Source organism: Felis catus, chromosome E1 (genome assembly GCF_018350175.1).
Source record: "Felis catus isolate Fca126 chromosome E1, F.catus_Fca126_mat1.0, whole genome shotgun sequence".
NCBI classification, from domain to species: Eukaryota; Metazoa; Chordata; class Mammalia; order Carnivora; family Felidae; genus Felis; species Felis catus.
The window spans coordinates 36,877,894-36,904,476 of NC_058381.1; the positions used below are offsets into that span (position 1 = coordinate 36,877,894).

Genomic DNA, 26,583 nt, shown 5'->3' on the forward strand with positions numbered 1-26,583 from the left:
TGAGGCAGGGTCAAAAATACCCAGGATTCAATAAAATCAAACAGAAGATGCTGGAAAAAAATTTCAATATATTGATAGGACAAAACCCAAAGTTTTCAGTAAGACTTACAAAAGACTATCTTTTGTAAGCATGAAATCCATGCCAAAAGGTGTTATTTTAAAAATCACTGTAGGGGCTCCTGGGTGGCTCAGTCTGTTGAGCGTCCAGCTCTTGATTTCGGCTCGAGTCATGATCCCAGGGTTGTGGGATTGAGCCCTGGGTTAGGCTTCACCCTGAGTGGAGGGATTCTTTCCCTCCCCCTCTGCTGGGATTCTGTCTCTCTCCCTCTGCCCCACTCCCCACCTTGTGTTAGTGCTTCTCTCTGTCAAATAAAAAAATATATAAAAAATTAAAATTAAAATCACTGCGACAATACTACTCCAATAAATTTGAACCCGTTAATTGAACCAGCTCCTTCTTCACGAAATCACTGACCACATTTGGCTTTGTTGATCAGTTCAATGCCTAATGTGGTTACTAGCATTACTACTATTTATAATGATTTATACTTTTGATTATAGATTTACTTCACCCAAGTAAAGAAAAAAAACACTAATTAATAGCATATGCCATAAACCCAAGTCATTGACGGTCATTCAGTATGCTTTGCCTTTGAGTAATGATCATGATTTAGGAAGCATACAGTTTTGAAGACTGTACAGCTCAGTGGATTAGAACAAGAGCTTAGGAATCAGACAACAAGGGGTCAAAGCCTAGCTCTGCCACTTATGAGTCACTTATGTGACTTTAGGTAAGTTATTTAATCTCTGTGTTTCGATTTCTTTATCTGCAGCTTTGAGATAATAACATACCACAGGATTAGCTTGAGAATTAAATGAGATAGTATGTGAAGAATCTTGACCTAGAGCCTGTACCCAGTAAGCCTTCAGTAAGATGTTGTATTGTTATTCTTGCTATAGCTTTCTCCTGTAAGTCAAAGCATGTGGAGAATTCAGTTGAATAGCTTCATAATAAGAATTAAACACTGAAAAATACAGTGGTCCAAGGAAAACAGAACTATGCACCAATAATTCCAGGTTATGATCGCCTGGTTGACATATGACAAATGCGTTTATTTTACATTGTATTTATCCATATATACCAGATACTTAGGTTTACATGTTTTGAATTCTGTCAAAGTCTCATTACTATTGAAAATATTCTAACCCAGCAGGCTCCATTTTAGTACCAGTTGAACGATAACAGTAGTAGATAGAATGTGTTATTATAAAGCCAGAATGATTGCTGACAGGCTATAATTTGCTTTATGAAGTGTGCGTTGTCACATATACAATTATCTGGTTTGTATTTGTTGCTGCCAGCCCTCCAGTTTGTGAATGTCCAGAAGTTATGCCTTATGTGAAACCTAAAAAGGGTTAAAAATCTCAGCGTTTTCTGGTGGGGGAGGGGGAGGAGTAGGAAGGTTCACTTGGTGGCTACCTTTTTTTTTTTTTTTCTTTTTTAAGAACTAGGATGATGCTACACACTGCAGCCCACCCTACTGGTCAAAATGAAAAACTGCATCATAAAAGACCACTTTTTTGAAGGAGGGGGAAAAAAAACTTTTCAGTTTGTTCCCCTGGGTATTTTCCTGTCCAACCCCCCCACTGACAGGTGTAGTTCATTTCTGAAATATTATTAAGCTATGCTGCACTTTTGGTTGTTGGATTCACAGATGTTGTAGTGACTGTGCTATAAGTGTCTAAGCAATTTGATTCCATTTCTAATCATTTGGACTGCTATTCTCTGCAATGATATCCCTAAAAGTTCTTAAGAAGGCTGTTATTATCAGCATGTTGAAAATAATACAATTAGTAAACAGTATCATGAGCTAAAAAACTTAACGTTAAGCTCAATTTATTTCTTGTACATTCAAGATCTAGTTGGAGCAGCTTTTTAAAAGAATGATAAATGGGAACTTTCTTTACCTGACCTATCATTTGTTCTGTAGACTTAATGACATTCAGTACTATTACACTCACTGCCAGGGCCTTGGGGGAAAAAAAGAATATTTATACATTGAGTTATGGCTAGATGTTGGGGGGCGGGGGATGGCCAGGAAGTCAGGCTGCATCGAATGGAGAAGAATTTGAGACCTTCACTACACATGGATTAATCACAAGGACTAACCACGTAAATCCAAATGGATATTTAGAAATCAGTGAAGCTTCTAAGATGTTCTGTGGGAAACACCATACATTTTCTAATGCATGAGTGTGTGCAAAATGTTATCTAATTTATAACACAAGTGTTGACAGAACTTTAGCTTTGGTGTTGCAAATGGGCTCCATAACATATTTACATGTGAGGGACATTTCACATATACGGGCACATATGTACCCAACCTATTCTAGTTGGTGTTACATTCAATAACTTAGGTGAATGGTTATAATAAGGAATAATAAGCAGCAGTTTTTCTAATCTTACCTTAGTTCAGCTTTGGGAACTGTATTACCATTAAATTGGTCTGTGAAAACCTGGCAATATTAATGCTATGAAGCATGAAAACTAACTGGATTTGGATCAGGGACCTTTATTTATAGCATTTTCTTTAGGATTTATTAGTTTAAAGAGGGAGCTGTGTGTCTCATGGGTTCTTAAATATTAAATAGAGTCAGAAGTCGTGTGTTCCTTTCCAACAGCAACAATAAAAACAAAGAACAAAAAATTGCAGACAATTCTACATTAATTTCAATTTCCTGATTTTATCCAGAGGTACTTGGTGAAGTGATAGCAAACCCTAGGAATTTTGAACCACACCATAGAAACAGTTGGTTGCAGACGTGAATAAAGTCTTTATAATAGAGCTCACAATTAATTAGAAGTAAAAGATGATGGCTTCATACTAACGTGGAAAAACCATTGAGCCTTTACATGTTGAATAAGCAAACATATACTTATATGTTTTATCTATTTGTTAACTGTCATGTTACTTTTTATGCTTAAACTGCTTTCAGTCTGTTTTCAGTTCTTTGGTAAAGTTGTCATTATGGCCTGTTTTTGTCCCTAAATAGTACCTGTAAGTTAAGAATCAGATGGGTTTGCTATGAGTCAAAATAGTTACAAGGGGAACATCATCATGGTTCATTTTTTCCCCCTGTTTTATTTGGAATTGAATTAGGAAATGAAAGTTTTTAGCAATCTAATTCACTTCTCCATAAAGTTTATGGAGCAGCAACAGCTGGTTGAATCCATGGCAGAAAAAAGCCAACTTCTAGTGGCCAAGTTATTGTTTCAGAGTTGGGGGGGGTGGTGGGACTCATTAACTGTTAATGAAAACACAGGGAATAAAAACAAATAGCACAGAAACCCTAGCAAATAATTACCTCACACCTGACACAAAGCTGCTTTATATTTCTGCTCCAAACTTCAGAAATTCCCAACTTATCATTCTATGGAGCATGGATGAAATTGAGTTTGACTCTCAGGAACGAACAATAGAGAAATCATCCCCCTTATAGGCCCCTCAGCACGATACTCAGAGGAGAACTGCCATTGAATATACTGAGGAGAGTATCCGGTGCCCAATTCTTACGACACTTAGGGTAGAGCAGCAAATTACCAGCTAATAGCAGATGAACACTTGATATAGTTTCCCCAGATCTTGTACAGAAATACAAAGAAAAGGGACCAGAGGTGGTGGATGTGATTAATGGAGATATTGTGTGTTAGAATATATATCTGTGTAGAAATATATTGATTCTGAGCAAGTTGCAATGGGAAAGTGTGTCTCTAGTGGCAAGGGGTCTTGCTTGTGAGAAAGCCACTCTAAGCAGATGGAGTTCTAAGCCCTAATTGTAGAGCTGCTGAATGGAAGTGTCTGTCACTATAGTTTGTGATCATTTATGTCTGATCCCACTGGACAACGGTAGTGGCCACTTGGAACTGCGATTCTCAGAGCTGCAGATGAATCCAGCGACCACTTGCGGTTATGTTTTAAGGAAAAATGATGTTCTAAACTTAAACAAATCCAAAATGACCACAGTAATTGCTAGTTCTCCTATAAAACTTTTCACCCATGCATCTTGAGTAGTTGTAATCATTTTAATTACACGGGAGTGTCTATTTATATACTGTTATAGGCTTTTTTCTGTGTGTGCCCAAGGGAGTTGGGCCACTTGATGTGACACTAAAAACACTTCTAGCAACATTTCCATCATCAGGAACTAATTATGCTTGGATGTAAAACATATTTTTAAATGTTTCCCCCACCACAACCATTTTTAGTACTGACCCAGGCTCTGTTTTTGCTGCATCGAGTTGTATACCTTTGCTGTTGATACTTTACAAAAGCATGGCCTTGTATTTGGCACAGGATTGGCTGTTAAAAGCCCCCCTTGGGTAACTATGTCCAGAAACCAGAGGAACCACATGGAAGTGACTTTTCCATTTGAAGTTGATAAATCAAAGGCCAAATTCAGGCAGGTATTTTGGACGAGATTTTTTTTTTTTAAGTTTATTTATTTTGAGAGAAACAGAGAAAGTGTGAGTGGGGGAGGGGCAGAGAGAGAGAGGGAAAGAGAGAATCCCAAACAGGCTCCATGCTCAGCACAGAGCCCAATGCGGGGCTCCATCTCACGAATTGTGAGATCATGACCTGAGCCAAGATCAAGAGTTGGATGCCTAACTGACTGAGCCACCCAGGCGCCCCTGGATGAGATTTTTTAAATGGAGACTCTAAATCCAATTGAATTGGATTCTGGAACAGAAAAAGAACATTAGTGGAAACACTGGTGAAATCCAAATAAAGTCTATAGTTTAGGTAATAGCAGTGTACCAATGTTAATTTCTTGGTTTGGACATAGCCTAGTTATGTAAGAAGTTGACATTGGGAGAAGTTGGGTGAAGGGTGTGCAGGAACCCTCTGTACTATCTTTGCAATATTTACAATAAATCTAAAATTATACCAAAATAAAATTTTCATTTAAAATACAACAAAACAGGGGGCCCAGGTAGCTCAGTCAAGCGTCCAACTCTTGATTTCAGCTCAAGTCATGATCCTAGGTTTGTGGGATGGAGCCTGTTTGGGATTCATTCCCCCACCTCTCTCTCTGCCCCTCTCCCCCACTCGTGCACTCTCTCTTTCTAAAATTAAAAAATTATGCTCTTGTTTCTCTTCAGATCGCATAAATCTTTCGCCTTTTACTAAAATTAAAAAATTAAGTAAGTAATTAAAACACAACAAAACAAAGCCCCTCCTGATCTGCTTATTTAAAAAAAATAAAGTCTGGAATGCTAGAATATGTAAGAGTAGTTTTGCAAATTTCTGAAGCCAGCAGAAAATTGAGTCTAGAACGATAGTTGATAATGTTCAATATATCCTACAAAAGCTAAATTTTGCTTGGCAACCCAAACTGCTACTTCTTTTTTTTTTTTTTTTTTTTTAATGGATTTTGGTTTGGCTCAAATTTTTAAAATTCCTTTAACCTCACAGCTCACTTTCAGGTTACTTGCCAAAGCAGTCCATTAGGTTGTATTGATAATATAATTTCAGTGGATTTGTAGTGATGTAAAATTTGAGTCATTTAACCTTCAGTCCAGGTTTTGAAATTTTTTCTGGTTATAAAGGCGAAATTTCGCAGTGATACTTTAAGCATAACCGTAATCAGCTTTGTATCCTGATCAGTAGCCTAATAAAGGAGAGCATTTCTTCTGGCTCTGACCAGCAACTACTGTGTGAGGTGGTGGTGGTGGGTGCTGTTGTCTTGTTTTAAACTTTTCTTTTCCACAATAAAGCCCATAGTTTATTTCTAAAGTCCTGTATATGCAGGTGTTCAACTCAGTTATGGACAAGCTACCTACCATTGAGTATTCGTAGAGGAGTCTAGATACGATCATCTAATTTATGGAAAGAGAAGGCCACAGCCATTCTCTTTTCATCATTTTATATCCTCCCTATCCTTCCAGTTTAATTGTAGGAAATAAACCTTTAAAGTGAGGCAATACAGATTCTATGTAGGTTGTTTGGTTTCACTGCTCCCTTGTTGAAATCCAGGGCCAAAACTCTACAGTGTTTACGGAGATTAGCATTGGTGATTTCCTTTGGAAATTAGTATTTGAGATAATATTAAATTCAGTTGAAAATCCCCTTTTCATGTTTGTGAAATGAACTGAGCAGCTGTTGGTGTCCTTTTATCAGCACACTGTACCTCTGTTTGGGGGATTTTAAGGAAACCATTTGCAATGCAGAGTCTTTTCTTCCGGTTTCTGAATGATCGAACATCTTCCATCTGAACCTTTTAAAGTATCATAATAGCATGGGCCACTTCTACAAAATATAATCCAATGTATGTTGAAAACACCCAAAAGGGATTAGCATTGTTTTAATTGCATAATTCAGTATTGCATATACATTACCTTTCATCAAAGCCATTTTACAGAACAAACATTACCTTCTTAGGGCTTTTAGAATTCCTAAGAGGTTGGTTGCATGGGCTGTAAACTAGAATTATAAAGAGAGAACTTTCTTAAGATTGCAAAACAAGTAGTGATTTAAATTGGAATAGAATCCAGCAAAGTCTAGGTTCTCTCTGTTTTTAAGGCTCTTAGTTTTCAGAGAAGGGAAGAATACTGGCCTTGTTACATTATATTATGTATAGGTTAACCCTTTGTGTGATTTATTCCATCCTATTTGGAAATATATAGAGAAACAGGCATTCAGAGTAAAGGCTGTAATTAATGGAAGACAAGTAAATACGAATGCATATTTATATAGCTGTGTTCTCATTTTAAGTGTGATGGAGAAGTTTCTTTCTGGTGGCAAGAGGTCTCCCCACTCTCTGATAACCGTTTCTAAGTTCTAGTTAGTTGAATGGAAAATTTCCCAGCCAGGTAAGTTGGTTCTTATTTATCTTTTTCTCATATGTTAATGGATAGTGGCCATGTTATCTTTTGGGGTTTTGGGGTGAATGGCAGAAGAAATCTATGAAGACCTTTATAAAGATGTCCCAAGTGTGACCTGACTTTTGTCCTTTTTTATCCCTCAGGGGAGACCAAGCTGAAAGTTTCCTTGGACAGGACAGCTCTGATGATAACCATAGTGGAACTCATGGCCCCTCTCTCACATCAGATGCACCTTTTTTGCCCGATTATCAGGATGAGGGTGAGTGTCATCTTCCTGGATCTTGGGTTGGCCGCACTTCGTTACTTTTTGTCTTGGTGTCTTTGCCTTTTGTCATTTTGAACCAAGCTGACTTCAGTGAGTTTTCTGTATTGGTAATCACTAGTTTGCAAAGAACAACTATTTGTTTAGTTGTGGTGCCGATCCTCCTAGGTAAGTCAATACTTCTGAAGCTAATGTAGTTAGGGAAACGCTAATTCCATGCTGGAGCAGGAAGACGTCGTTATTGATCTTTTTATAAGAACTGTAGCTCAAAAGCTAAGAGGGCATTTTAAGATTGCCCAGTTCACCGTCTTACAGCTTTCTTAGTTTCACAGTGTTGCATGAGAATTGGAGCTTTCATTTGGCGATTATTGGATTATTGATTTGTGGTGGATTATTTGAGACCCTTGAACCGATAATATTATAGTAAGATATGATTTTTATCCATGCTTCTCACCTATCCCTCTCTGACCATGTTGGTGTTATTCAAAGGGAAGTGGAAGCCACAAGAACCACAATGTAAATCTTCATGGAGCATTCATTTTCCTTGAAGATTTGGGAATGAGAGGAGTTAAATAATTCAACTGTTACAAACATTACTTTTATATTAAATTTTGTATTACATTGGTATGTAATAGAGTGGGATGCAAAATATGCATTAATTTTTAAGATACATGAATATAAAAATTTTGTCTTAGTGGCTGCTAGTTTCTGGCTCAGGCTCAGATATCCCAAGGGTGGGGGTTCACTGTGCCTCTTCTGGCATCTGGCCACTTGAACAGACGGTTTGATCATCACTGATGCACACGGTTATCTTACCAAAGCCTCTCTTGTGCCTTTTCAGTGGGGGGAAAAAGGTAGAGATGCTACTAAACTGAATATTAAATTGGAATCATATTATTCACTTAGGGATTGGGAGTAAAGTTGGTAAACTATTCCTTATTTCTCTTCATTAGCCTGTAATCTTTTAATTTATTTTTCTGTCAGATTTCCCTATGACTTTGGCATTTGCCGAGAGTTCACAATCCCTAATTCCTTTCTCTTTTTATTTTTTTATTTTTTATTTATTTATTTTTTTCAACGTTTATTTATTTTGGGGACAGAGAGAGACAGAGCATGAACGGGGGAGGGGCAGAGAGAGAGGGAGACACAGAATCGGAAACAGGCTCCAGGCTCTGAGCCATCAGCCCAGAGCCCGACGCGGGGCTCGAACTCATGGACCGCGAGATCGTGACCTGGCTGAAGTCGGACGCTTAACCGACTGCGCCACCCAGGCGCCCCTTCCTTTCTCTTTTTAACATATCCATTAATTCTTTTTTTTTTTCTGAAGCTTTTATTTAAATTCCAGTTAGCTAATATACGGTGTGATATTAGTTCACTTATCCATTAAATCTCATTTCATTTAGCCCATTCGACGGTTCATATTTTCTCCACGTCAGAACTATGAATTCCATTGTGCAGAAACATTTTATTTTGCTTGAGATTTGTATACTAACGCAGTTAGTAATACCCAAGTTTTAGAAATTGGGGCTTACAATTTAGGATCTGTATATTGACTCAAGTATTACACTTAAAAACATTGTTTGGATTGAAAGCTTAATAGTTGCATTAGTGGTTTATTATAATTTTAGAAAATTAACAGTGCAAAACATTAAAAAAACCAACCTTCCATTTGTTTTTGATTAACCTAATGCTTGACAGAATTAGAACAGTAGCACCTCATTAATCCATAGGTCACTTATTTGGTACTTCCAACTTTCCCAAACACAGCTGAGAACACAATAAGTTAGCCAGAAAGACCTCTAAGTGGGAATAGATGTTCCCAAGTGCTGTGTTAACACTTACATATCATATTCTTGGGAAGACCCCGGAGGCCCTCACTGGGATTCCTCTTCTTACAAATTTCCTTTTTTTTTTTTTTAAGTTTATTCATTTATTATTTCAGAGAGAGTGAGAGAGAGAGAACATGTGCGCACGCACCTCCACAAGAAGGGGAGGGGGAGACAGAGAGGGAGACACAGAATCCGAAGCAGGCTCCAGGCTCTGAGCTGTCACTACGAAGCCCAATGCAGGGCTTGAACCCAGGAACCGTGAGATCACGGCCTGAGCCAAAGTCAGACACTTAACCGACTGAACCACCCAGGCGCCCCTCCTCTCCTTACAAATTTATAACCATTACCATGTTTTGATTTCTCAACCCACAGTAGGTTGAAACATCAAGTTAGAAGAAGGGGCACTTTAGAGGCATCAATTAAATAATATGGAGGTGAGAAACAAGAAAACAACTAAAAACTTATACAGAAAACAAAATCTGTAAAGAAATAAAATTTATATAGGAACTTAAAAACACTGGGGCCATATCATACTGTAGAAATAAGTGGCCCAAACTAAGAGCTCAGTGCCTTAATAAAGTAAAACTTTTTTAGCTAGCATTTATTGAGCACTTACTGTGTGCCTTGCATCTGTGTTCTAAGTACTTTGCATATATCACCATTTAATCCTGTGAAGAGCCCTAAGAGGTAGATATTAGGATTAGCCTCATTTCACAGAGAAGGAAACGGAGACCCAGGGAAGTTAACTTATCTAAGATCACACAGCTAGTAAGCAATAGTGCCAGGATTTATACCTATGCAGTCTAGTTCTAGAATCTCTGCTTTTAACCACTCTACTATCTTTACCACTCTCCTTATCTATGTTGGAGATAAAGATAAAGATAAAGATGATGGATTAATGTCTCAGACATTTTGGGGGCACCTGGGTGGCTCAGTCAGTTAAGCATCTGACTTCAGTTCAGGTCATGATCTCACGGTCTGTGAGTTCAAGCCCCGCATTGGGCCCTGTGCTGGCATCTCAGAGCCTGGAGCCTGCTTCAGATTCTGTGTCTCCCTCTCTCTCTCTATCCCTACCCTGCTCGTGCTCTGTCTCTCTCTGTCTCAAAAACAAATAAACATTAAAAAAAATGTTTCAGACATTTTGGTTAAGACTATACAGATACGGAAAGTTTGCTTAAAAGTAGTTTCATTAAAAATAGTTGAAATTAAAAAAAAAAATAGTGTTAAAAGAAGTAAACCTAGTATCTGGAAAATTCCAAGGTGGAAACTTTGCTCCATAATAGTTCCCCATAAGAGAGGAGCTAACTATATTAGTAATATTAAATTCTTACTTCATTGATTTTAATTTATAGTTTTGTGCCTAAAAGTTAAGAGAATTCTCAAAGGGACACAGTCAATGCCAGAGGTAGGAATAGATTGTTTATGTGTTAGAAATTTGATTGTAGGATGTTGAAATAATGTTTATTTTAAAATATTTTTTAAATTTCACTTTTTTAAAGTTTTTATTTAAATTCCAGTTAGATAACATACAGTGTAATATTAATTTCAGGGACACAATGTAGTGATTCAACACTCCCACGCAACACCCAGTGCACATCACAAGTACACTCCTTAATCCCCTTCATCTGTATCACTCACCCCCGCCCCCCCCCCCCCGCCCCCGTAACCGTCAGTTTGTTCTCTTTAGGTAAGAGTCTATTTCATGGTTTGCCTCCCTCTCTCTTTTCTTTTTTTTTTTTTCCTTGCCATTTGCAATGACGTAGATGAAGCTAGAGAGTATTACACTAAGCAAAACAAGTCAGTCAGAGGAAAACAAATACCGTACGATTTCACTCATATGTGGAACCTAAGAAACAAAGGAGCAAAGGGGGAAAAAAGAGAGGGAGATAATGTTTTAATATGAGTTTCTGCAAAGCACTGAAACCAGCACAGTACCTGAGTGCCTGATGCATAGTGGGCACGATAAATGTTTGTTTCCTTCCCCTAAAAAGTAAAGATACATACATTTCCTGTGACATTAACGAGGTTTTAAAGATGTTAAAATTTTCAGTAAATGCTGTATCCTAGACATAACTAGATTTTACCATTATTGAGAACAGTAACATTTGATATGCTACTTATTCATTATTTTAAATACTTATTTAGAGATTACAAGGTACTACCAAGGCACTGTGCTAAGCAGTAAGTGAAATATGCAGTAAAAAAATCAGACATAGTCCCTGTCCTATGGAGTTTACCACCTCATTGGGAAAACACACTGTTATGAGCAGACAAATGAACAAATATAAAAATGTCTTCATTTGTTGGGGAAATAGCTAAGGTGATCCTTTAGGAAGAAAAGATATTCTTTGACTTTTTTTGTTGTGTCCGTTGTTTTAGACTTTTGGAACTTTATATCTTTGTTAGAAAATGAAATGTCACTGTTAAAATATTTCAGCTTTGTTGAATTCCACCTCCAGCCAGAGCAGTATCCTAAATGTACAATTATAAAAGGACACACGGTCTGACCCATCCACCCATAACGTCAGTGTGAGAAGCAATAACCATGGTGCGTGTCGTGTTTGGATCATGCTTTTGTGAAGGCTACAAAGGGCTCTAGAAGCATATAGAAACCTGGCCAGGTGCACAGCTCAAAAAAAAAAAAAAAAAAAAAGAGAAAGAAAGAAAAGAAAAAAGAAAACCAAGGTTACAGGCTAAACCATGCATAAAAATGAGAGCATGTTGCTCCCTAATCACAATTTCTTCTCCTTTTCCTTTGCAAATGCCCTCAATCTAAGAACAGCAGGCTATACCCTCTGGAGAGACACCCACAAATAAGAGCATAGTCACAGCATGGGAATGAAAACTTACTAACAAGTAATAACATTTAGATTTCTAAACCTAAGGAGGCGTAGTTTCTACCATATTGAAGTTTACTATGAAACACTGGATATAATTAATGTACAAAAGCCAGCCAGCTATGAAGCTCAAGATCTAATTGCTTTCATTGTCCAAAATATACGATGGATTTTAATGTGTCCATAAAATTATTTCATTAGTGTACATTTTTAAAAGATAAGTGTACGTATATATATTTTTTGCAGATCAGTTGGGGAAGGTACTCTATAAACAGGGTATAGTGACTCCTTCTGGAAGAAAAAGAAAAAATAAAATTATTTTCTGGGAGAAGAAACCCAGAGTCTGTAACGGTATATTATTTATTATGTATTATGTATTATCACATTCTAATTAAAGAAAAAGGAATGAATGGATATTGGACAAATAAATCTGGGAAGAAGTAAGAAAGAATGTTTTTAGAGTTTAGTTTTACATCAGGCTGTCAAAAGTTAGAGAAAGTTCTTATTCTCCAGTGAAATGAAAAATAGAATCAGAATTGTTAAATAGCTATAACCGTTTTTGGAGAAGAGTAATCATGAATATGTGAAAACCTGTTTTTGATCAATTTGTTACATGCTACTTGATTTCAAAGAAATTGCAGACCCATTTAACAGAGGCCATTTTCAACTCCAGGCCCCTTTTGAAAGGTACATTAGAAAATATATAGAACATTTTGAAAATGAAGAGAATCCGTCTTTCACAGCTTTATGTTTAGCGCTTTCCTTGTTTTTACATTGCTGTTTTCATTTTAGTTCTGAAATAGAAGTCTGTTTTTGGATTTGATATTATGAACAACAGTAGACTAGCTTTTGTTGATCCTTGTGTGTTTCATTTCTATAGTAATAGGATGAGAATAGTATTTTAATATCTTCCCTAATGGCAGGAAGAATGTATTTTCAATAAAACTGTATTAGTATTTTGAAATAAAAATGGACTTAATTTATTGATTAGACTTTTTTGGCTGGAGTTCATGTTTGTCTTAAATTTCATTGTACCAAAGTTAGAATCATGCCGTCTGGGAGTCGGAAAGGATGATAGTAGCAGGAACCATTTATTGAGCACTGTGCTACCCTAAGTGCTTGTTGTGGATCATCTCGTTTAATTCTCAAACCAGCCTAAAGAAGATCCTGTTATCCCCATTTTACAGGTAAAAAAAGAAAAATTGAGGTTTAGAGAAATTAACTACTTGGCCAAGAATGGAGTACCCAATCCACCGGTAGAGGGTGGAGGTAGGGTTCCAATAGAGTGCTGCATTGTGAAGAGTTTTGGTTAGCTGCATAGTTTTCCTCTCAAACACCCATTCTTATGGGCTTTACATATCATTCTCCTTATTGCTTTTATTCTACCAAATATAGTGTTCATTTACAAAATAAATGTTTTCAAAGCTAAAACCTATCCTCTAAATACCACTTCAACCGCATCCTTTGATATGTGCTACTTTCATTATAATTGACAATTCCTTTCTAAGTGTTTTGTAATTCCTTTGATGATACCCTTTTAAACCTACGTGTTATTTAGAAGCGTGTGTGTGTGTGTGTGTGTGTGTGTGTGTGTGTGTGTGTTTTCCCAGTTTTTATTTTGGTTTGTTTTTAGTTTACAGGGATTTTTAAACCTGCTTTTCTATTTTGAAAAAATAGTCTAAGAACATATATTAAAGTCTTACAGTCTAAGTCTAATATAGTCTTATAGTCTTATAGTCTAATATAAGAACATATATTATGTTCTTATAGTCTAAGAACATATTATTTAGATTCTTGGGACTTTGTTGAGATTTCTTTTGCGGCCTGGTAATGATCAATTTATGCTTATGTGCTGTGTGGCTCCCCCAGTATTTATTTAACACACTCACTATTTGTATACTTATAAATAGTATTCTTCAAATCTTTTATATCCTGGCTTTTCTTTTATCTGCTGAAAGTTTGGCATTAAAATCTCCAATTATAGTTGTAGATTTATCCATTTTTCTGTGTTTTGTTTTACATTTTCAAGGTCATGTTATTAGATACTTATAAAGACCTGTAATTTGTTTTAAAAGGTTTCCTCTTATTGAACTGAAATCCTATCTCTAGAATTTCCACTTATTAAGCTGGTCTACTCATAGCACCCCTGATAGACTTTCCGCTCAAGGAGTAAAAAAAAAAAATGTTTGTTCACAAGCCACTTTGAGACCCCTGTTGCTCTGAGTCATGTATGAGGCCTGATTTTGGTATTAAATCATGTTGTATCACAGAATAAATAAACTGCACATCTTACAGTGTTTACTGAGGTATGTGAATTAACGACGCAGTGGTTAGCAGTAAGTGACCTTACTGATCAGGTAAATCTTAGGCCAAATCCTGATGATGACTTTGGAAGAAAATGTGCATATTTTAGGGCTGCTCTACTTGGAATGTTAGAATGTTAGAAACCTATTGCAGGCTCGGTCATTGGTACCCTAGTAGGTGGAGAGAGTTAATGGCCTAAATACAACAAGTTATTTGCTTCCTTCTCACTGATAGGGTCAAGCCCACTATTTTTGTGTGTGTGTGTGTGTGTGTGTGTGTGTGTGTGTGTGTGTGTTTAATTACATAAACTATATGAAGATATTTAGAATTTTTAGTTCCTTTTTATTCTATGATGTGAAAATAATGCATATGACTCAAAATAGTCGCTCTCCATATTCAAATATGTAAATAAATATACGTGCATATATACATGCATTCAAACGGTATTTATCTCATTTTCTTTTTATTCTTCAGACAGTTGCTTTCATCTTTGCTGCTCACAGGTATATTTTTCTTTAGTAAAGGCACATGACTCCTGTCAACCCTGATGGAGTTTATGTGTGTGTGTTTATGGTACGCACTGTGGAAGAACACAAAGCTTCCTTCCTTCCACATGTGTGTTTTTGGAGCCAAAGAACAAATCCTACTGTAAAACAAATACTTTCATAAGCATGGTATTTGTGAACAAGTTTCTGTTGGCTTCAGGTGAGTCCGTCAGATCAGATCATTGGGAGAAATTAAGGACTCAGTGTTGAGTTAACTGTGATAAGGGTAAGTAAGCTGTCACTCACGATCACAGTGGCCTCCTTCATGAAGATAAATGTCTTATTAGATCGAAGACATCATGTCGTTTATATAGTCTGGTATAAATCACAGATGAAGATGACAAACTGGGTTTCAAAGTTGACAGTAATTTATATAACTTAAACAAATGATTACCAAGGATTATACATGTTTTGTGAAGAATAAAAAAACAATAACAATTATCTGTCTATGAACAACCCATTTTTCATTCTTCAGCCTGGCATGTTGGGCTGTTAGTGCATGTTTAAAGTCTAACCTTCTGTCCAGTACCCAGTAAAGTATTCTTTCTTGTGTTGATGGCTGGATATCTTCCGTAATGCTTTTCTTCACTATAATATACTCTATAGAGTTAACGCAAAGTTTTATATAGAATAATGGCATTTTACAGCTGGAAGAGGCTTGGTAATCACCTAATCTAATCTCTGTTTTACCAAAGAGGAAACTAAATTCTAAAGAGGCTAAATTCCTACATCTCATGTCTAGCAAGATAGAACCAGGATGGAAACCAAGACCACCGCCTGGGAGTGGCCTTCCCAGACCCACACTACACACCTTCCCTCACCTGCATGATCTCAACAAGCTTTTCAGAGCAGTCCCCAACAGCTTTGCAGGAGACTTGATCATGGCTCTTAGGCTATTTCTTGCAAGTTCCTGAGACACACAGGTGTCTCTCTGGCCTTTGTATGTTCTTATTCTCTTCCCAGAATGATTTGGGGGTATTACATTTTATAAAGAATCCCAAAGAGTTCCATAAATGCTAGCAGTTATAACGATGAGAAGCATACTATCAGCCTCTGAATTGATTTGACATAGAACTAATTAGTTCTTTTTTTTTTGGCCTTTTTGTCCATGTTATAGATTTTAATATACTGCCAATGAAGAGTTGGCTATTGAATACCTATACTGAATGTCCTTTTATTCAGTCATGAGTTTAGAGACTGTGTGGAGGATACAAAGAGGAATAAGATATGATCCCTTTCCTAAGTGAGCAAATAATCTAGTTGAAGAGAAAAGATTAGACTCCCCCACAACAAAGTATACAGTACATAATCAAGTGCTGATTATCAGGGACAGAATTTGCAGGGGGAAAAAAACACAATTGGTTAGACGTGCAAGCTTGGAAGAAAGTCAAGATAATATTTGGCCTGCGCTGTGGCCAAAGTGTTTTTAGAAGTCGATTCCAGGCTGGGAGTGTGCACAGAAGTCCATTCTCTGAAAGGTCAAACCTTTATTGAGCTTCCACTATAATTAGGGGCGAAATAACAGTGGCCATTTTTAAGTGCAAACAGTTTATTTTTAAGTGAGTGACGTGGCAAATGAGATTAAGCCTTCTCATACTGCCTTGAGTATTCTTTGTCTCTCCAACTTGGAGTTCTCCAAATTCTAAAAAGAGTCAGCAACTCTAATGGTAATGTGAAAGTTCCAGTATATGGTTATTGAAGATGTGTGTGTGTGTGGTCATTACAGTGGTGGTAGCATGATACACCATGTTTTGGTTGCTAATGTAACATATTTATCGAATTGATATATAAATCAATCAGAAGTCGGGAGGGCTTATGTATCTTTGTGTGCTGTTTATTAGAAAATCTTATATACCATGCTTAATTACCTTGCTCTTAGAATCTGTAAATGCATTATAATTAAACATAGCATCTGCCTTATAGATGAACACTGAATCACCTGAGAGTTAGCTAACTGACCTAGGACAATCATGTCTAAAGCTCAGGAATTCTGTACTCTCAGGTGTGATATAGATACATGTACTTAGTTTATGTAAATATACAGTTATATTTATACTCTTTCTATTCATATATATTTTTTCAGCTCTTCATGCTTTGGTGATCTTTGTTTTTCAGCTGTCCGTAAATTCTTTGGCCTGTCATAGAACTCTGACTTTTCAAGTAAAAGTAAATATTAGTAATGCTGTTTAAAACAACGTGAAAGCACCTGTTAATCTAGAACATTATGTTCTACTAGGAAAAGATTGTTGAATTCACAGATCATTTTACACTTAGGCTCTAGATTGCCTTTCTGACTTTGAGTGACAGCCTTTCTTTCTGCTGGGCCCTACGTAGCTTAAGCCCAGATACACTAGTCTAATAGGAAAGAAAGATTATACAGAGTAGTTTCTCTGGCTTGTAAAATTGGGATTTATAGGGGAATTGTTCCTTAATGGAAAGTTTTCACTTATAGAAGCCTTTATCCAATTTATAGATCCATTTCTATAAAACTTTAGGGTATAACTTATATGGCACAGTATATTTTAAACGAGTGCTCTGACAGATAAACATTGTTGCTGTGGTTAATTTTATAATTAAGTTATTTTACAGTAATACTCAGATATTTTTTTTTAATCAACAGCACATAGGGTTAACTGGGATCGTGAGCTCTTCTCTCTACCAATGATCATTATCATCATTGAAAGACATTTATGAATGCCCAAGAACACAGTTGGGCCTAGAGATTGTCACAGCTTAGGGGAAAAAAAAAATCACTTGAGTTATCTAATCTAGCCCTTCTAATGAATTCACATCATTCTTACTAATATCTCATTTAATTAATTATCAAATATAGCGATTATGCTTTGTATCCTTCCCTTGCAGGACATCTTGCCCGCCCAACTATTATTACTAATTTATTCTTCATGTCTAACCTAAACTTTTCCTTCCTTAGTTTCAGGCCATTGCTCTTTTCTATACCATCTTCTGAGACTGAATAATTCCCCTAATTCATTTATATTGTTACCTTTAGAAGGTATTTAAAGACTGTGAACGTTTATCCCCAGAGTCTTCACTTTTCCAAACTACATAAATTTCAGTTCTCTTAATCCTTGCCTCACTCTGCCCCTGCCATACTCTCTAGTCTTTGAGTATTTTATCACACTCCTTGATATTTTCCATTCCAAGGGGATCACCTAACCAAGAGAGCTGCCTTTTGGGGGAGGAAGTGCTAAAGCGTAAAATCTCATATAAACCACTAGAAGATGCCTAAGTGCTTACTTGATGTTGTTGTTGGTGATCATCTGGTGGGCACGCCAGTGTAGTGCTTGCTTTGGCATATGTTGGGATATATGTGTATTTTAATGCCTTAATGTATTATGGCCTGTTGTAATTGAATGTCTATAAAGTAGCAGTTAAGAGGGTTTTACAGACCTTAGAAGAGATCAGAATTCTCTAGCCCCCTCTTGTGGTAAAAGAAAATACTACATTTGGGCTTTCCTAGATTATTTTGTTTTAGCTGCTGAGGAAGGCTGAAATGCTTAAATTCTCAACATATGAGCATAGATAATGAATCAAAAAAATTAAAAATTATACACACATGTATATCCCTATATATGTACCCAAGTACACATACACTAAGATCTGAGAAATTCCTGTTCTTTTATTTTATTAATGCCCTAAAACCTAAAAGATATTACTTTCTTACAACTGTCATTTCAGTATATTCTTATTATGTAAGTTAGGATGAGGACAAATAAAATAAAACTATCATCTTGAAGGTTTTATATTCCTAAATAGATAAATAAAGGAGGCTTGGATATGAGTTTTAAACCAAATTTATAGGTGTTTTTTTTCTTTGCCATTCTAAATGCATGTGGTTAGCATTTCTGACAGAGTTAAACAGATATCCTAAATCCTCTATAACATATTAATTTGACCAGTTTTTAAATTTATGACCGTAGCATTCCTTCTATGGTAGATGCATTTTAGATATTCATAAAGGCCTAGTAAGTAGCATATAGCTGAAGGGAAGACTGAACTGGCATGCAAATAAGGTCATGTATCTTGCCGATGGAAAGAAATTTCTACAGGTAACACAAAATTATGTTTATTATTCTAGGACACCACTAAAGGTAACACCTATGTCTTGGAATAGTTGGTATATAGACAAGAACCAATGAGGGATTGTTATTAATATGCCTTGCATAATAATCCAGGAAGGAGAGAGATTCAAATTAAACACTGCCCCTAAGTAGTTTTGTTTTGTTTTGTTTTGTTTTGTTTTGTTTTGTTTTTTAGAGATACTCAAAAAACTTGAGTAATGGTTTAGGTCGATTGCCTTCATGCTCAGGTCACGTGCTAGTGAAAATATGGGGTCCTATCTGGAAATTCCAGGAACTCTAGAAATAAATATGGGACCATGCTTTTTAATATTAGATTTTTTTTCCAAAAGGGAGATATTGAGTATTGCACCAGTTAAGGCATTGCAAGAGAGGAATGGCATAGACATAGCAGAACAAAATGAAAAGGGTTTGGTCACAGGTGAAACAAGTAAGAATATTGTAATGATTTAAATATTAAATAGAAAACTGATAGTTTTGACTGATTCTCTTTTTTTCTTCCCTACTTGAAGAGATGATCATTTTTTTCTTTTAAATAGGGAAATTAATTCAATTTGTGTGCTTCCCCCTTAAGATGTATGAATAAAATTTTAATCTCAGCTATTTATTAATCTGTGGTATTGACATTCCTCTGAGCTTCTGAAGACAAAATTTAACAAACCTAAACCTCTTAATAACAAAGTATGGATCTTAATAGGAATAGTATAATTTTTATATATATTTTTTAACAAACAATAATTTGACAACATTTTTGAGATTTCTCTGTAATCAGTTTAGGTGATCTTTAAACCTGATTTTCTGATCTGTGTCAGCTTTCTCAAGCAACTGCTGTATCTGATTTTTTTTTTCACGTAAAGCTGCACTTTTCATGAGACAGATTAAGTTGTGGATTTTCATAAAAATGGAAAGTGGAGAAACGGAAAACGGCCCTTACTTATCCCTGCGCTATTTACCACCACGTATATTTCGATTGGTTTGTTCACCAAAAAATTGTGACTGCTCTTGGACATACATTCTTTGACTATCGATTTTAAGTCATATATATGTATTTTCACAAAGCTCTCTGGCATGTATGTTCCTACCTAGAGATCTGTCTTTCCTTGGCTCTTGGAAGAAGATTTATTTTAGAATATTTATTAACCCAAATTTACTAGTCAGTTTGAGAGTTTGAATTCTTTATTTTAGCATTAAAACGGGGAAAGTATAATGATCAGTTTCTTGGAAATTACAGTTAATAATAATATAGTATAATAGAGAAATTTTTGCAGAAGTTTGACTTTTCTAGCTATAAAGAGGTGTCAGAGGGAGTATCATAGTCATTGTTGGTATAGAAGAGAGTTTCCTAGAAATTACATCTGAGTTCTTATTAAGTGTCTTATTATAAAGAATAGTTATTTTCTTTATCATATCATTGAAGCTGAAAAGAAAGCAAGTTACTTGTTTCTTCCTTGCTTTCTCACTCTCTATGTGTAAATACCTTCAGCTGTAAAGCAAGCATCTTTCTGAATTTTCTTAAGGACACCAAGGCAGTTCAAGCAGCTTTTCATATGGAATCTTTTGCATGTTTGTTTCTCCAAAAATAATAAATTTATTTAAATTTGATAGTGTTGCTTTTTAAGTGTTTCCCCCTTAATTTGCAATTCATTAAAATTCCCTTTCATTTAGGATGAGAGACATTAAGAAGGAGCCAAACAGGGAAGACTTTTTTACTACATTTTTAACTTGATCAAATCCTGCTTTTCAAAAAAGCAGCTTCTCGGTGCTTTTGTGTCTGTCCGATGAATGACTTATCAAATTGTACTGTAATTTAGCTCTAAATATGTTAACTTTGAAAAAAAAGATATGTTTCATTTAGCGTTAAGAGACAATACATATAGCTTGTCTTACCAGTGCAGAAAACGTTTTCCAGCTATGAAAGAGGTCCCAGCTTTATCTAATTGGGAGAGAAAAGTACATGCATGAGTAATGACTTTGCATATCTGGTGCAAAGAAATTTAGAACGAATGTTGGAAAAGTTGGTATTAATTCTAGTTCAGTGAGAAAGGTTAGGTTACTCCACTAAATTATGTCTGGCAAAAATAAATGGGGACTAGCTTGTGAAGGCACATAACATTTATAAACTTTTAAGATGTTCAGCTTTTATATCTGATGGTCTTCCTTCAGCATTTTTGTTGTTTCTTATACTCTTTTTGTTTACCTGTTTGCTGTAGGAAGTTAGTTAAGGGGGGATTGCTGGAAAGATACAAGTGGCGAGATGGTAAATTCTAAGAGTTGGGTGAGTATTGAGGCACATTTTACAGTTCACTGATGATGATTAGAGTGTGGTATACTGTATATTACAGTTATGACTGCTACGGTATAAATCACTATACACAACATTGCAGAGACCCAGGTCTAGCACTGCAGAAGCCAGACTGAGGTACAAAAGTTTCACAACTTGCAAGTTTTCTTTTCCTATATAAAATGGGCAGGAATTGAGTTCTGTCTGATTTAGTTACAATGTCCTTTAAACTCTTACCCGACTTATCACTCACAGTAATTTTAACATATTCTGTTTTTCAGTCCAAATGATATAAGAGCAGGCTGTGTATGATTTTCAATATATGGCAAAGGTGTAAAATTAGGAAAAGATTTTTATGAAATCTTTTGCACACTGCTAAATGAATTATTGGAATTCCAATAAAGAATTAAAAAAAAACCCTAAAAGGCAGTATGGGTTTTATTTTTCCCTCAGTCCTTTCAGGTCTCATAAATGTCTCCATGAAAGCTGTATCTGCAGGGTTAGGAAAGAATATATCCTATAATATTTACCTGATCAGGGAGATTTTTTAAAACATGGCATCTCAGTGTGAGATATTGACTGAGGTGGGCTGGCAGGTTTACTGGTCTGGCAGAAATAGCAGGTTTGCAGTAAATCCATGTGGTGAAAGATCCCTGAGAAGTTTTTGATTAAGAAACTTTTACTATCCTTTAAAAATGAAATATGCTGGTCATTTTTAAATGATAAAAGGCAGATATTTTATGTTGTTGTCTGAGTCAGTTTCTGAAATATATTTTAATGAGTTTGTTACATGAAAGTTTCTGGATTTCTAAGATGCTAACTTAAATTATCGGTCCTTGATCCAGCATATCCAGAGAACATATGAAAAAAAATGATAAAAATAAGCCTACTCAGCAAAAGTAAGAACAAAATTTTGTATCTGAAGGCTAGGAAGCCTACATTCAGAGAAGAGTTAATAGTGTTATTCTTTTATAAATTGCATCAGTATTTTAAAGCTAGAGTAATATTATAAACTCTGCTGAATGATAAAATTAAAGAAAAATATTTTTAAAAAACGAATGTGATTTTAAAAATTGTAGTTTTTAAAAAAACAAACTAAAATTATAAAGTGGTTTTTGCTAATGTATTACAGGTTCCATTTCTCTTTAGAGTCAGTAAAAGCAATGATTAAGTTAAAATATAACGTGAAGAAACTGTCAAGTGGCAAACAATTTTATTGGGCAGATGAATTGAGAAATAACATTTTGTGTAGAAGTTCGTAATTAGAGTAAAGTTTATATTTTATTGAGAATTAAATTTTGAAGTCGGTGCCTACTCCTTCAAAACCCACGTGCCCAGTGAATATATTCTCCCTTTCCTTAAATGTTTTACTAACTAGTCCTTGAATGTTGCCTAGAAGCTAGTGTTCAGCCCAACTAGACTTTTAAGAAGTCTTATATGATTGAGTATCTTAAAACTTTTTAATTTAATGAGGTAAGAGCAGAGGTTACAAAGAGATCTATGTCTCAGATTGATTCCTGGTTGCTGTTGAGGAAGAGGTATGTGTCTATATGCCCTCCCAAATTAAACTTAAATTTTAAGAAAGCCTCAACACCACAGTAACAAAAACTGCTCCGTAACTTGCTGGGACCCTATGTTCTACTCCACAATTTCGGGAGAAGCAGCTAAAACGATCGGCATCGTTCTTCACCTAGATAATGCTTTCTCTGCAGCTAATAGCTCCTTGTTCATCAAGGAAACGAATGTGCAGAGAGGTGACATGCTCGTCACCCACTGCTCTTTGTTCTAGGGGCTCTCAGACTGATTATATCAGCCCCAGCACTGACAAATGTCCCCCCAAACTTTAACACTATGTTAAATTGAGTTATGAGGTTTTAAGGTTACACTCCTCTGGCTGAAGGTTGATTGTCTCTGAGAGATAAAGGAATCCTGCTCAATGATAACAGAATCCTTTATCTCTTGCCATGGGATAATCCCAGTTATTGAACTCAGAGCTCTCATTATTTGGTTACTTGGTCAGTTTCTCTCTCTCTCTCTCTCTCTCTCTCTCTCTCTCTCTCTCTCTCCTGTGGAACGACTGGGTACTAACTTGGTTATTCACTATTCTCCACCTCCTCCCCCGGGGATATTTTAGAAAGACCCACAAGTTGCAGATGAAGGAACAAGACAACTCAAGCAAGTAGAACACCTCCTTGACATATACTCTCACTTAGGGTGTACCAACTGCTAGAAGCAAGAGAGATTTGATTTTCGTTTGCCCTTCTCCTGGCAGCGTGAATGTGTAAGAGGGTCTCAGAATGCAAAATGTTTCCCTTCTCCTTCCCCCAGCCCTCCAATGCCTCATGCATGCATCTAATCTCTGTTAAGACAAAAAAAAAAAAAAAAAAAAAAAAAAGTTGTGATATTTGGATTGTGCTCTGAAGGCATATATTTCAGATTTGCCGTCCAGGCACAATTTTTAGCTGCAGCCTCTCTTGGTGACAGTGATGGTGACAGTTCTTTATGCCAATCTTTGCAGTGCCAATCCAGCACGCCACTCTGTAAGTGCCTTTAGAATAGTAAAAACTACTGAGTGACAGTAAGTTAAAATCTATCTGATGAGTTGTGAATGCTCGGTCTTTTCACCCTATCATACAAACTGAAGATAACTGTTATGAGTGGAATTGATAATACCACAGAGGAAAAGTTTAGTTTAGCTGTATCCCAGGAATACTAAAGAAAGCCCTATGTGGGGAGAAGTGTTGGAACAATGCCTAACACCTAACACATTCTACAAAAGGTTTATTAGCCTGACCTTCATTAGCAACAGCAACAATCACTTAGCATCTAACTATGCTGAATACATGGCACTCTCCAAGGTGAATTAATAGTACCTGCCTTGTATAATAAATTTATTGAACCCATACCATATGCCAGACATAGTGTTTTACATACATTACCTGTAATCATCATTACTACTGTAATACAGCATAAATATTATTATTCCCATATTATAGATGAAGAAACTGAGCCTCAGAGAGAGATTAATTTGCCCAGGACCCTCAGCTAATAAAATGGATCTAAACGAGTCTCTATGCATCCAAAGCCCATAATCTTTCCAATATGCCACATTGCCTCATAGAAAAAAGAAAACAACTTTTGTTGTTTTTCCTTTAGATACTTGTGTATACTGCTAAACAGAAAAGGTAGAAGCTCTGGAGTTACCTGAACAAGGAGTAGAGTATTAATAATGGCTACCATTGAGTGAGCACCTACTCTGTGGCAGGTATTGTGCTAGGTGCTTCCACAATTTCACATAATCACCCTTTTCAGTCCAATATGCAAAAGCTAGAGGGCATTTAATTTCAGAGCTCATATCTCTTCCGCTACACCACATTGTCTAACGAGATTGTAGAGGGAGAGGAAAGGTGCTCCTGCACAATGCTTTCCAAAAGAACTTTCTGCGGTGATGAAAATGTTCTGTAATATTTACACACCACCAAATGTAGCTACTGAGCACTCGACAATATGGCCAGCAAGCGTGAGAAACCGTATTTTTCGAATTAATTTAAATTTAAATATACCTGTAAATAGTCACGTGTAGCTAGTAGCTACCATATTGAAGAGCACGGCTCTGGACAAATGGCTTCTTCTTAATTAGATAATCAAGACAACCTGGAAATAGTATTTCTGAAACTCCCTGAGACATGGGTTGGATGGGAGTTGGGTGGGCAAGGGAGAGAAGAAAGGAAGGCTCCAGCACAGGCTGCGGCTGAGAAGAAGGTCAGAGGTGGCAGGTACGTGACTAGGCAGAAGGGCTCTCAGGGGAATTTATGTGAGAAGCCCGGAGAAAACAGGATGTGGAGTGGAAGAAGAAAAGCGACCTGGCAAAGTGCTTTAAAGAAGAGAGTATTAGAATCCATAGTTAACGGATTTGCACAGATTGAAAGGTAAATGAAGTCAGCATTTCCCCCTCCCCCCCCCCGACCCAGTATTCACCTGCTATAAATCATTACTCATCATTTTGATGAGTGGCTTTGGAATGGGTTGCTTAAACAGTACCGTGAGGTTTGTGCATGGTGGAAGCTTGCAAGGCTCTCATCCTACGGAACTCGCAGAGCTCCTGAGTCCTAGGGCCATAAGTTTCTGGGGTGCAGCTGGGAGGCTGTCATTTATTCCTTCACAAGTATTCATTAAGTCATATCATCTTTTTGTTTTGTGCTAGTGCCTCATCTAACCCTTCTCAAGAAATTAATTCTCCAAGGCATTAAAATGTTTTTTCATTATGAAAGTGTTTAAGCCCCCACTAATGAGTAATGTCACTAATTTGTACATGTTTATAGTACTTGAGACTTTAAAACTCTTGTGTGATTGCATCACCCCATTTAACCCTCAGTTGTCTCATGAGGTGAGTGGCATCCCTGTCTGATCGAGGGGAAGGAAACTGAGCCTGAGATTTGTCTGGGATCACCTCACATGTGGCAGAGCTGGAAGCCAGACAGAAGCCAGGCAACAGCAGGGTCTGGGTTCTCTGACCATATTCTTGCCAAGGTAGTTTCTTGGTCTTCAGCTCCCTCCACAGTGAGCTGTAATGTGTGGGTCTCCTTTTTTCAAATTAAGAAACTGAGGAACAGGTAGTCAATAGTATTGTTGTAGCATTAGGTGGTGACAGATGGTAGATAGCTACACTTGGGGTAAGCACAACATAACCTAAAAAAAGAAAGATAAGGAACTGAGGCACAGAACAGTGCCAGACACGAGCCATCAAGGCTTTGAGCCCAACTGGCAATTTGCAGGAAAAACACGACAGAAGAACATGGGGAACTGTGAGCCTGCAACTAGCAAAATTCGGACAGTGGGAACCTCCAAACAATTGAACATCCCAGGTTCTTCAGTGGATAAATTATAAGGAAAAGTAAGGGATGAAGGGCAAAAAGATTTACGAGACATAACATTTTTTTTTTTACATGGGCAAGATTTTTAAAAAGGAAAAGAAAAACTTAAGGTGCAGATATATCTGAACAGAGGATTTATTTCCTGGTCTGCCACTTAGTATTGTGAGCTTTATGCCTTTCTGTAAGTTGAAAGAGTGTTCCATTAGCTTCATATTTAGCAATCACTTTGGAAAATACATATTTAAACATTTTTAAAAAGAAATAAGTGGGAGTTGCTCTTTTGTATGTTGATCCTAATGGTCCTTTCTGAATGGCCATAAACTCTTTGCCCAACCAGTTTTCTTATCACACACCTTGTGGTCATCACTTAAAATGGTTCTTTGGAAAGAAAGCATTTTGGATCCAGGAGCTTTGTAATAAGTTACTAGTATTCGGTAAACCTTAATAATGCTCGAGTTTATGGCCATCAGAACAAGGAATAATCTAGGAAAAACAGTAAGGAGAAATTATTAGATATGTTATTAATGTCCTGCTCTGAATTCTGATCTACAATCAATATAAGAATGAAAACAAACATAAAAATAAAAGATTTCAAACATGAAAGGAATGCACTTATACTACATTGCAACATCCAGGTGTTTGAATTTGCTCTAGGTAAACCATTTAAC

The 26,583-nt window shown here is 36.5% G+C and overlaps 1 protein-coding gene across 7 annotated transcripts in view; it reads left to right on the forward strand.

Annotated features, from left to right (window-relative positions):
- SKAP1 (src kinase associated phosphoprotein 1) overlaps nt 1-26,583 on the forward strand; it is a 281,290-nt gene that overhangs the window by 70,665 nt on the left and 184,042 nt on the right. For all 7 annotated transcript variants that reach the window (XM_006940253.5, XM_045044377.1, XM_045044376.1 and 4 more), the window contains exon 4: nt 7,026-7,142. In XM_006940253.5, the coding sequence (XP_006940315.1) occupies nt 7,026-7,142 (117 nt within the window). The remainder of the gene's footprint in view (nt 1-7,025; nt 7,143-26,583) is intronic.